This window comes from Aptenodytes forsteri, unplaced genomic scaffold (genome assembly GCF_000699145.1).
Source record: "Aptenodytes forsteri isolate BGI_AS27 unplaced genomic scaffold, ASM69914v1 Scaffold29, whole genome shotgun sequence".
Classification (NCBI taxonomy): Eukaryota; Metazoa; Chordata; class Aves; order Sphenisciformes; family Spheniscidae; genus Aptenodytes; species Aptenodytes forsteri.
Window position 1 is genome coordinate 2267892 of NW_008794520.1, and position 12725 is coordinate 2280616.

The 12725-nt window shown below is 41.5% G+C and overlaps 1 protein-coding gene across 1 annotated transcript; it reads right to left on the bottom strand.

Annotated features, from left to right (window-relative positions):
* Positions 1-381: 381 nt before the first annotated feature.
* On the bottom strand, positions 382-9870 carry LOC103908593 (glycerol-3-phosphate dehydrogenase 1-like protein). The gene is made up of 7 exons (XM_009290990.1): positions 9698-9870; positions 7564-7704; positions 6186-6324; positions 4358-4470; positions 2575-2808; positions 2320-2426; positions 382-1015 (listed from the first exon to the last, which is right to left on the bottom strand). Exons 1-7 carry the CDS (start codon positions 9803-9805, stop codon positions 919-921), a joined length of 939 nt encoding a protein of 312 aa, XP_009289265.1. The 5' UTR covers positions 9806-9870; the 3' UTR covers positions 382-918.
* Between the last annotated feature and the right edge of the window lie 2855 nt (positions 9871-12725).

Sequence of the window (12725 nt, forward strand, 5' to 3'; positions counted from 1 at the left end):
TTACGTCCTCAAAATAACAGCATTGCACACGCTGCAAGCTGTCGTGCATACGTCCTCCGTGTCAACCTCCAGTTCTCCTCTCTCAGCTAGTGCCAATTAACAACTAGAACTTGCTGAGAAATCCTGACGCTAACATAAATGTATTTGGTTATTCCAATTTTTTTTTCTGTATTTCAACGAAATACAGTAAGTTTAACGAACGTCAGACTACTACTGACAATTCCTAGTGTCCTGAATTTGAAACAAACACCACCCCCCCCAACCCCTCTTTCCTCCTTCCCCCCCACCCCTTAAATGCTTTTATTTATACATCTGCTGAACATTCATGTATGTCTGAGGACAATAACAATACCTATTTTTCCAAAGAGGCTTACACTGGGAAACGAAATCAAGGAAGGACTAAATGTCACAAAATACAAAATGTTATTTGTGTTTGAGGGGAATTATGGAAACCCAACATCTGCCCACGTGATTGCATCTTATTGCTGTCAGACCTTTTTTTTTTTCACTGTAATTTTTCTGGTTGGATGAGTTCTTCAATTTTTCTGCATCTTGTGCTGTTTTGTAAGTAATATTAGTAGGCAAAATGTTGAGGTTCACGTGAACTAGATTGAGCTCTTCTTCTGGAAATTTCAAGGGGAACTGTTTTCAATCAACAAGAAAGTAATCCTAGGGAAATGCCCACATTACTAGCTGAAATCAAATAGTGTTAAATTTTACATTCGTTTCCTGTTCCTTGGGTATAATGTTGAAATTAAAGGCAGGTTTTTTTACCCCCAGAAGGAGGATACTGAAATACATTCTTTGTTGCTTTTACAGCAAGCGTTGTCACACAACCTGTTTCTCTACTTTATTTGCCGTGGAGTGGACAGAAGTCCTCAGAAGATGAGAACGTGACCAGGTGAGGAGAGCGGATCTCTAAATGTGCTCTGGGTGGTTCTGCAGGCACGCGATGAAATCCTGGATCGATTGACCCTCGTAGCAGATCTTGTAGATGGTTGTAAATAATGGAAACCTAAAAGAAGCGCGTAGCAATGAAAATAGTTTTTAAAGTTTATATAAGCATTTCCATTCCATTTATAATGGGGGGAAAAAAAAATTTTTTTGTTACATTAAAAGGAAAGTGGAAAATTTTTCTCTCAACAATATAATTTTAACTTGGAGGTGCCTTTACTGGAAGACTATATAGGGCAATTAAGAGGAGCTAGGGGCAATTCTTGAGGGTGACAGCAGAGAAGAGCTGTTTTGGAGACAAAATTCCTATCCAGCATTTTTTATTTACAAAAAAATCGTGAATTGCATATCCTCTTTTTTCTCCTGTGTGCAAAATGCATATATTATTTGCATTCATTACTGATATCAAAAAGACTAAAAAGAATGAAAATGTCTAATGATTTTCTTTTCCTGGCTCAAAGGGTTCTTTCCCTTTTGCAAGCTGTCTTAGTCATTATGTGGTAAAAAATGAGTCCACTGAATGACTTGGAGCTGAGTGTGTAACTAAGTGCAATTATAGCGTACTTATTAGATCAAGTTTTGATTTAAAGTTCACGTCGTGTCAAAATGAGCTTTTCTTCTCTCTCTCATTTTTGAAAGATAGTGCCACTCGAATCTTCTGTACTGTTATAATTCTAATAGGGGTTTTTTTAAAGTATTCATTTAGCAGTGTTTGACCTCTCAGTACTGCTAATGTACGAGGGGGAATGGGATGGAAGGAAGTTTAGCTTTTCTATTGTGTAAGCTGAGACAAAGGTTTCAAATTATAAATAGTCTTACATCATCCCAAACAATTAGAAGCACTTTTTATCTCAGCATTATTTGTGGCACTAAAGCATTGATATCAGCACATTACCTATTCAATGAGTATAAAAATTTTTGATTAGGAGTCTGCTCCTGAATTTTATACTGAGATAACCTAGTTAACCTTTGCACCGAGAGCAGTATTGCTGCAAGCTGTAACGGTGATACACTGAGAACAAGAAACCCTTTGACCCATAGATCGTGTTTGCAAGCTGACTCTGTGTATGGCCTTCAATCTTCTTTAGCGGGACGGGGATGTCTGGGTAGCTCCTTTGGATTATTATTTCTTTTGTTTCCTATATGTCTGTGGCTTTTTTCTTCTAACGCTGTCCAGCCTTCATCCCGTTGTACTGACCACGGCAATGAGGACTCAGGCTAAGCTGAGCTCTAACGGTGGCCCAAGATGTAGAAAGCAGTTGTTGCAGAAATGAACAAGATCATTAAACACAAAACCGTTAAGGAGGTTACGAATCATTCATAATTTGTGTTGATTCAGTTGTTTTTTTAAATCAAAGCACTTACTTATCGAGCATATTTTTCTGTTTCAGGATCTTGTAGGCTTCAGCTGAGGTCTGAGGACCTTGCAGCTTTTGTCCGTTCAGCATCTCATTTTCCAGTTCCTCAATGGACTAGAAGAGAGGAGACTGATTACTTGGATCAGAGGGGATACTGCCGTGATACCAGCAGTTATCAAGAAGGTAAACAGCTAATGATGCCTTTGTAAAACAGAAGGATTTCTTCACGCGTTAGTGTAAAATATTTCAAAATCCTCCTTACTTTTCCTGTGCGAGCAAAGGCTTCTGCTACTTTCCTGTTGCGTCCCCCGTAGCAGGTAGTGATTAGATCGGCGACCCCGCAGCTTTCCAGAAAAGTGGCTATCGATACTGGTCCCCTGCAGAACATCTTGGCAAAGGCCACCATTTCCATAAGGCCCAAGCGTATAACTGCTGCCTTTGTATTATCACCAAAATCCAGTCCGTCGCAGAACCCAGCTCCCACTGCTACGATGTTCTAAAAACAGTTTAGTGCGAAATACAGAGGAGGAAAGGAAACGGTCAGGCAAGACGTGCGGTTTATCAGCGTGCACTGAGCTTGAAGAAAACCCTGCAAATCTGTCTGCACCCCGTTCACCCGAAGAAGGTTCCATTTCCAATGGCCATGAGTTTATGTTATGAAGAAGGTGGACAGCTAACTACTGTCGAACAAAAGTGGCTGGGCTTCTAGAAGATTATTATAAAGTATCCTCTGTTATTCCAGTGGGCAAAAATCAAAGCAGCTTGTTCAATATAGTAATATTGCAATCACGTAGCGTGTATGCAATTAATGTTTTGTTTTTCTGCTAGTTCCAAGTTGGAACTCACTGACCTTTCTGTTTAAACTATTTAAAATATCCAACATGGAGTCACGCCTTCCCAGGTTTTCTCTGTGGGTCTCTAATTTAAACAGGCATGGGTTCTACGTACAGGTGCTACAGTAGATCAAACTTTGGTTTTGCCTGCAGAAACAGTCAGTAGAATTGCCCTTCTCTACAGCTCTAAACAAATCTCTCAGGATCCTAAACGTCTTCACAACTCCTCACCATTGTCCTGCACACCTCTCTTCCCATCTCCTAATTCCCAGCCCCTAGATAAGTGTAGCTCACTGGACGTGAGTAATATGTCACCTAGTACTGCCGTCGAAGTGTTTGCTCCAGACATGCACAGGCCCCAGTGCAGATTTTTTCCTTTTTTTTAGCAAAGGCAATGCCAAAGCAATGATTTCAAGAGCAGCAAAGATTTCCCACAAAACAGAAGCAACCTCTCTCCCCTCTGCGCCTGCCCCCAGTTCCAGTCTGTGGCCGAAAGCAAAATCTGGGAGTGCTTGGTTTTGTACGTAATGAAACTTTTCATTCTGTATGTAAGGTTAAACAGGACCAATTCTTTCCTAGCCAGTAATCCCCCCTCCTCCAAGGAAAGGTGAATTATTGAAGTACAAATGATTGAATGTACAAAAAAGTACAAAGGATCACCGGCTGGAGTCGCTTTCAGCACATTTAAAAGCAAACACCAAATCTCACTCAAGTGCCCCCTCACTGGAAACTTGGTGATTTTGTTATTTGTTCTGATCCAGCCTGGGATCTTGATGTGGGTATCGCTGAATGCCGCACAGACGTGCTGTCAACACAGAGCATCACTTCTGACGCAAACTTCCTAGTGGGTTACTACTTGAACCGTGGAAATAAGTTATTAGTGGGAGCTTCTATATGTAGTAAGAGTTCTTTGTTCCATGTGCTTACATGCAGACAAGAAAATACAGCGGACTAAAGTCTGCCCTCAGAAGCAGAGGTGCCTCTGGTTAAATAAAGATAAAAATACAGCTATTGTGAAATGCTTTGCCAGCAGTTATATTTTTAAGTAAATTTTCCCTTTGTAACAGACTGGAAAATTGGCACGCAAACATCTTGTCTGTGCTCACTCATCATACGGTGGCAGGACTCACGTTAGACCCTGTGGCTTACAGAATACTCAGGTGAGGGTAGAATTTAGCCCTAATAAAAACATTTTGGTTTGAAATCACTCACTTTTAAGGCTCCACAAATCTCCACTGTATCCGAGTCAAGCACCACGGTAATCCTGAAATTGGGGGTCTGCATTAATTCTTTAAAGATCTCCCCTTGTCTTTTGTTTTGGCACCCTGTGGGAAGGAAGGATGAAAGTTAGAGCCTTTTTGCAACGTTTCAGAGTACACACAATTAACTGAAACCTGAAATAAGGTCCCAGGGACCACTTGAGGTTTTGTGGTCCCAGTAACTGGGTGTTGCTAAACAAGAGATTTGTGCTGCTGGAAGCCAGTGTTAAATGTATGCAAGTCCCAGGGCATTGACCAAGCATTGCTCAATAACGCTTTAAAGAGCTTAAAAGTAGATAGTGCCTAATGCAGCTTTCTGCTTGAGAAAGCTTGTATAACCACAAACCTTGCAAAAGATAATATTTACAAATCGCTTTGTACAGCACAACGGTATAATTGCTGCTTTGAAAATGTAAATCGGTATAATTGCTAAGTATTATTATGGGGTGCAAATAATTCCCAATTACAGGAAGATCCACAGATGATGAAGTTGAACGTTGGCACTGCTCGAACATTTATGTTACCGATTCTATGGAGGTTGTGTACCGTGTCATTACAGTGCTTGCCTAGGTATCGAGAGGAAGGGTAGCCAGCTGGGCAAAGACTTCTGAATGGAGTTTCACTTCATTTTTATATGAGGCAACTTGGTTTCCTTCAGGGAGAGCTCAGCAGTGAGGAGCTGTAGTGTTTTCCAGCTGTTGCTCCTGGAGGGGTTCTGGGCACTCAGTGTTTTTGAGTATTAAAGAGCCTGGGCAATAGCACTCTGGTAGCTGTGGGGTTTCTGCCCCATCTTACGAGAAACTTTGGGTTTGCTTCTCGTCCTTCTCAATAACTGATGTTGGGGGTTACCCAGTCTCTTTGAGGTGGCTCTTCCTGGGCTATCTGGCTTTCCACAAAGACAAAAGCGAGGGACAAAGCTCTTTGCACAGTCATCATCACAGCATGGCTTCAAACTGGGCCCGCAGAAGTTAAACTCCCCCCAAGAGAATGAATATTGCTCAGCTCTCCTAATCATGTCTAGTCCTGTTCGTGCCTAGTCACTCTGCCAGCAACAAATGCCCAGCTGGTACAGTTTTCACCATTACTATAACCTTTGCAAGGCAAAGGAACAGTAGTGCAACAATAATTTTTTTTTTTTTTTGTCTTCCCTAGCTATGGAAGGATGTAACTTTAATTTCTGCTGACTTTAAAAATCAATGGCTTTTAAAAACTACCGGATGAACTTTCCAAGTCAGGTCAGACGCAGTTCTGGGAGGATCTGAGGCTACATCTTGGCAAGCAGTCTGAATGGGAGGGAGGAACAGAATGTTACTGGTTTTATTTTTTTGTTCTTTTGGGTTGTTTTTTTAAAAGAAAGAAATTTGAAGATGGAGAAATACACCTCAGGGAGCATGAGCACATACGAGCTTCTGATTGCACTTCTCTATCTAGAATGTATAGTGTATCAACCGCCGATGGGCTCAGTGTTGAGCTGTAGAGACATAAAAGGTGGCTTTTGCCAACTCCTACAGAAACAGGATTAATTTTTTTTAATGGATTCAATTAGCTGTCAGCACTGAAACCCACTGTCAGTTTGGATCTGATCCTGCCAGCACCAAACTCCCTGGAAATCACCCTGCCTCCCTGAATGAGCTCAGTGGGCACCGCACCCACCGCACCGCTTGGGAACCACACGGGACCCATCACATCCCCCTGCTACCTCCAGAGGTTATCCTGTTGCCCAGCCACGGGTGACGTTAAACCACAGCTAGCGGCTCTAATTTGCTCTTTGCGATAGTTACCAATGGTGGTTTCACAGAACTTCTCATCAGCCACTTCTTTGGCTATGTTGGCCCCCATAAGCACACTGATATCTATTTTCAGTTTCTCTCGAATGAGGTCAGATATGAGCTTCAGGCCGTCAGGACCCTCACCGATACCCTGGATAAAAGACGATAGTCAAAGCCAAGTTACTAGAATAGGAAAATGACAGCAGTAGAGCACCGGTAAAGCAGAAGGTGTTCCATTGCCTGCAGCTCTCCGGTTTTAATTGGAAGCATTCGGGTCTTACATTCACTAGCATTAGCCATTAATACAAATGCTGTGGGTTTGTACTTCGATAACTGCAAATTCAAGGCAAGTTCAGGGAGAAGGTAGCGACGGTCGAGGTAGCCCTGCAAGAGGCCTCACATCCAGTGCTGCTGTCCTGAGGCATTCCTCGATGCTGTATTTTTCCTTTGTGTTAAACTCCTGTAGTACAGAACCAGACTTTCAAATTAAGCCTACAAGCAGTGGCTTTTTTGCAAGATCTAAGTATTAATCTGAGTGCTTCATTGGTATTAAGGAGTGTACTGAACTGTCTCAGGGTTTTTTTTTTTTAAGCTAAAGAAAGAAGTAAGTTTGCAGGAATTTCCTTCCTCTCCCACCCTCCCCTCCTCTGTGCACTGCTGCTTGTGAGATAATTTCTATAGGGAAAAAAAAAAAAGGGGGAAGAGCTGGTATTGCAGTCTGAAAACTTGAATGACATTTTCATTACAATTTTAAATTGGATATTTCCTGTAATGCAAGCAATAGAAGAAGCAGTAGACTACATTCCTATGCTTTGTCTCTGACTTTTAGTTTGAGGTTCTCTTAAAATATTAATTCCTTTTAAGATTACGATAATCTGGTACCTCTAACCTTAAAAAGAGATTCCTCAGTTCATGCCAGATTGAAATTGCTTCAGTTCTGCAAAATCAGTAGTGTTATTGTGCTCTTTTAATGCTGCCAAGAACAGCTTTAGCATGTACTTGGAAGAGGCACTTTGACCCAGTGCTCTTTCCAGTTAAGAGTTAATAGATGCTGTAGCCTGATGCCTATTTTTTCTGGCAGCAGCACCAGCTTACGTAGCCCTCTCTCTGCCCACTTTCACCTCCGTGCTGGTCCAAGTGGGAACCGATCCAGGCTAAAGATGGCTGGTGAAGACAGTTACTCTTAGCCCGGCTGGGTTGCCCCATCCTTTCCTCTCCACAGCCATGTGAGCAGCAGAAGGGCTGGCAGAGGCTGGCTAAGTTTTAACTCTTGCAGAAAGAAATGCTTGTGTTCATGCAGAGCACGCAGCTGAGGACTGGAGCTCCTACCCTTAAGTTGGAGATATTTATTTACTCCGTACAGATTGAGTCTGTGGAGATGACAACTTACCTTGATCAGTGAAATCCCGAATGTCCCGGGTTTTATCTGGCCTGCGATCTGCTCACAGATTCGTTCAATGAATTGATGTGGCAGAACAAACATTAAAATGTCTGCCCCATTTGTTGCTTCGACCACGTCCGGTACAGCCACCTGGGACAAGAGTGACAACTGAAATGAGCCCCAGGTAGGAATTCTCACACCTTGCAAGATACCAATGTGCCGAAGCCATTGCAGATGCCTTGCAAATGTCTTTAATTTTAGTTGGCACTGTTGCGTAGCTGCTAGCTCTTCAGGTGAGCAACTGCAGCTCTCTTCTGAAATATCCAAAGCAGCCTAACGATTTTATGTTTGGATTTTTTAAATTTATTTTATTTTTAACTTGCCTCCCATCCCAGCCCTCTGTGGATAATCTGGGGAAGATGATATACTTTCTAAACTTGCACCATCCTGGGAAGCCCCTTTGCTGGTTCAGCTTCTTCAGGTGGTTCCTGAAGATACTGAGCAACCCCATATGGTTCTTCTGGAATGAGTGGTAGCACTGGGGAGCACAGGAGCAAACCGGGGTGATGAGACAGAGCCTCTTCTGGCAGTCTTTAGTTCCCATAGGTCACCAGCTCTGAGTTACTCAGGAATAAACTATATCAAAAGGCAGAGACTATTATCATCTTTGGGGGGTATGCGCCTTTGTTTTAAATATATAGTAACTTGACCAATAGTTACAAAACCCTGTACAACACCCTTAATAACTAGCAAGCTGTATCTTCCTCCAAATGCTAGCATTACTCAGAACAACAGTTCAAGCCAGGCTACAGAGGCGACGGCAGGTCAATTTGAGCCTGCTATCACAAGCAGTTTACAATCAGAGCGAACGTTGCCCTTGGACGCAGCCTTGGAGCACACCGCCTTAGAGCAAGTGGGATTCACAAGCAGTTTACAATCAGAGCGAACGTTGCCCTTTGGAGGCAGCGGGGAGCCCACCGCCTTAGAGCAAGTGGGATTCCCGGTGGGAGAAACAGAACTGTTGCCAGCAAGGCTGCTTCTCCAGGAATATGGCAAAGTGGGAGTGGGGCAGAGGCTAGCAGTGCTGTACAGTGTTCCTGTCTCTCCAAAACGTCGCAGAGCAATGCAAGGAAAAAAATAGTTTGTTTTTTTGTTTTTTTCCCCTCAGTCGGAGATGAAGATGTGAGGGTCCCTCCAGGCTTTACTGCAACCAGCTGATTTCTGCTGGTAAAGCCTCAGACTTTGCTAGAGACAGGATGGAGCTGATCTCAAGTGATGATGACAAGCCTGTTGATCTGCTAGAGGGTTGTAAAAATAAGTGAGAAGTCAATTCTAACCCAGGAGAACTGTGTGCCAAGTTCAAACCACAGGAGTGCAAATATGCAATCGCAGCACTAAATGGAGTACTAAATATAACCACTCTCCAAGGAAGGAGGCCCACCATGTGCAGCATCTTAACTTCCTTTTACAACTGCAAGTGTTCCAGAAACGCAGTGCTACTTTCTTTAATTCACAAAACAGTGGCATTTGGCAAAATCTTGAACAGCCAAAACCCCTCACCTTGCTTGCTTTGGTAGCAATAAATTATCTAAGCTGATTAATTTAAGTAGAGATGCATAATTTGGTATTTTAAATGTCCATGAAATTTATATTTTTGGTGGAATTTACAGCATTATTAATTATAGCAGTGTGTTGCTATCCTGAAATCACCCATGAGCCGATAGCTCATTCATCTTCTTGTAAGCCACAGCTGTTAGCTGTGCTGTTGATTTCTTTTTTAGAAGAAGGGAGAGCAGTAGCTTTCCCTTTTTTTCCAGAAGATGCTGTGGGTTTGAAATATCTCAGTTCTGTGTAGACAGATCTCTGCCTGCCATTTATAGAGTTGTGCTGATTTCTGCCGGAGAGGAGGAGGGTGCGTTACCAGCACCCGACACAGTTGGGTGTTTGAAGTTGCGTGTGACATATGAGACAAGCAGAAGTGACAGAAGTGAGTTATATTCCAGCGTACTTAAAATATTGGAGTGAGTTAGGTGGCAAACCAGAGTGAAGCAGTGAATTACTTCCTAATTTTAATTTTGCCAGATGTTGCCTCCCTTATAAAAAATAACAATATTTCAGTGATTTTTTTTTTTTTTCAACTTACCACATTTTTGGGTATCTTGTATCCAGGCAGATATTTAATATTTTCATGTTCCTGGTTGATTATTTCTGAGAGTTTTCTTCCATTGATGATCTCTTCAAATACCCACATCTTGACGGTAGGATCAAATCTGTTGGAATTCTGGACATTTTTGCCAATGATTCTTGCTATGGCTGATCCCCTTTAAAAAGAAAAAAATTGAAATAACTAATAGGAAACAAATAGTAGTTTTATTGTCGATTGGAAACACAAATTACTTTAAACATAATAACTCATAAAAGGCCTGTGCTATAAAGATGTTCAGGTGCTTGCTACGTTTATCAGGAAGCTTTATCCACTACCCTCCATCAAAACCCCCTCAAGTTTAAACACACAGAAAGTAGAACCAGAGGAAACGTAACTGTAATAAGGGATCTGAAGTCATAACAAGGACTACAGAGTGAAGTACCATCAACAGTACTGAAAATAGAGTATCTGGGATTAAAATCTCTCTTGCTCCTTGGATAATTCTTTTTTTCTGAAGACTAACAAATGTAAAATAATCCAGGTAGCAAAGCACTGCTGATCAATCTTGCTGTTGCAGTCTTTGTGCATCTCATCTAAAATAGATGTATCCCACTTTCCTACCAATAACCAAACAGTTGCAATAAGGATTTTATGTAAGAGCTAAATCCTCAGAAATTGTTCTTTTCTTAAAAAAAAAAAAATCTTCAACCTGATGGTTTCTCTTTATTTATTGTTCTAATTATCACTGTAACAGGATCTGTAATAGTTGCAGCCCAAGGATATTTTAACTATCCGGTATCTTCTTCAGTCATGCTGAGCATTTTTTAATTTCAGTTTAGACAATAATTTTATTTCCCTATCCATCACTGCAGCCTTGCAAACCTTCACTTATTTTTCTTGGCAAGAGGGAATTAAAAACCCTGCAGAAAATATTGGAAGTATAGCTTAATGCCCTTTCAATTATATGGGGAGGAGGGGTGAATATTTTTACTCCTCTCTTCCCTCCTTCCATTTTAATGCTACTTCAATCTTTCAAGTACTGGCTATTTTATTAACACAACTGAAAGAGGAGCTCCAGACAACGCTCTTGTCCTCTGACCCACTTGTAACGCACCCGCAATGAGGAGCGTGAACAGGATTTAGCTGCGGTATGTTTTCTGGAACTGATAAAGGTCTCAAGTATATCCAAGACGAAGTCCAGGTAGGTCTGTGCTGTCAATGGTTCAAAGGGAAACCACGTCGTAACTGGCTCACCTTGGCTCAACCATATTTTTGATGTAACAGGTTTGCACAAGGCTGAATTGCTCAATAAGTAATAAAAGAATAAGGGCTTCGTCTTAATCTTTAGCGATAAAGAAGTCCTACTGAGATCAGGTTTCACTTTGCTCAGTGTTGACTACATGCTATATCCTGAGCTGCCGTAATGCTTTTTTGGGTTTTTTGTTTTGGTTTGGGTTTTTTGGGTTGGTTTTTTTTGGGTTTGGGGGTGTGTGTGTTCTTTTTTTTTTAAAGGGATGGGGTTTGGGTGTGTGTGTGTTCTTTTTTTTTTAAAGGGATGATTGGTTTTGGTCCTTTAAAATATTTAGGGAAATGTTTTAGGGGTGAACGTTTACCATAAGAGTTCTGCTTTTTTGAAAGAAAGGCATGCAGTCATATTGTACATTCATATTATTTATGACAATACTTATATTCTGTTTCTCTTGCCCTGCTATCAACAGAGAGCACGATCAAGGCTCGAGCTGAGGATGAATTGTGGCTCTGCACAAGAAGTGTGTATTAGTAAGAAAAGGTTTTTTTACGGACAAACTTGAGATCTAAATTCATTGTCCAGGTTGTGCTGGAGACTCCAGCTGGAGACCTCAAGCCTATCCATAAAAATAACTTTTCTAGTTATGTACCAAGTTCATACGATTTTCTGTTGAAAGATGCAGACTCCAGCTCTGACCTCTGAAATCCTGAATGGGACTCGCAACTCTCAGTAGATAAATCTGATCTTCTAGCAGAGCTGTCATTACCACCGCGCTTGGATGTTGCCACCCAAGGATTTTCCTATTGACAAGATATTGGTGACGGTATCTCGGGCATAAAGGTAGCTCCACAAATGACAGTATTTTCGTTTGGTTTCTCTTTAGATGAATGAGGATTTGGGGCAGAAAGGGTTTAACGTTTAAAAGGCATTGAGTAGTCGTCAGGGAAAATACCTCGCCACAAACCCATCAAACAGTTCAAAACCTGATGCTCTGTTTTACTTAGTCCATTTTAAATTCAGCCTTGGGATCAGCCTTGGGAAGCAGAATTGCTTTGTCTGTGAAGGCAGTGGTCGGTAGACTACACAGGCTTGGCAGAAGAGGGCTGCTTATGCAAACAAAACCAAGGACGCTCACATATAAAGACTTTGCCATGGTTTTATTTTCTCCAAAACTCAATTTAGTGAAGGTTAATAGAAGGCAGAGAACTCCACTTAGATACTTTTTAAAAGTAAGTGAAAACTGCCAATCAGTCTTTTTTCCCCCCAATTATGTTAATTCATGTTGGAAGTGATTTACATATTGCTAAGAAAAAGAAAGCTTTGATCTGGAGATTCCCTATCAGTATAACGAGAAAGCTTTGATGTAGAATAACTCAAATAAGACCCATTATTTACATATGCCAATATGAAAGTGTTTGTGGCATGCAACAGGTCAGGTGAAACACAGAGCTTAACGGACCCCATGAAGCAGCTAGTCCCTTCCCTGTACAAAGGGCAGCCAAACATACTTATGCCGTTCCTAATAGTTTTTCCAAGGAGGTCTTAAAGACCTCAGTGGTTGCAGGTCTCTTCCCCAACCAGCCCATCCCAGGACTTTGCTATCCTTAGCATTAGAAAGATCATCCTCATGTTTAACCTAAGTCTTTCTTACTGCAGTTTAAGCCCATTTCTATTCTAGAAGAGCAGAATATTGTTTTTCTCCTTTAGATGCTTGAAGATGATCATGTCTTCCCCTAGGCTCTTTCTTGGCCAACCACCCCAATTTTTTTTTTAAGT

Bases quoted from the DNA above. Each gene is read 5' to 3' on its own strand.
- LOC103908593 (XM_009290990.1), bottom strand. From the start codon at position 9,805: ATGTGGGTATTTGAAGAGATCATCAATGGAAGAAAACTCTCAGAAATA. The intron at 6,325-7,563 runs GTAAGTTGTCAT...TCTTTTATCCAG, and splicing joins TCGGGATTTCACTGATCAAG to GGTATCGGTGAGGGTCCTGA. The intron at 2,809-4,357 runs GTGAGTGATTTC...AACTGTTTTTAG, and splicing joins AGATTTGTGGAGCCTTAAAA to AACATCGTAGCAGTGGGAGC.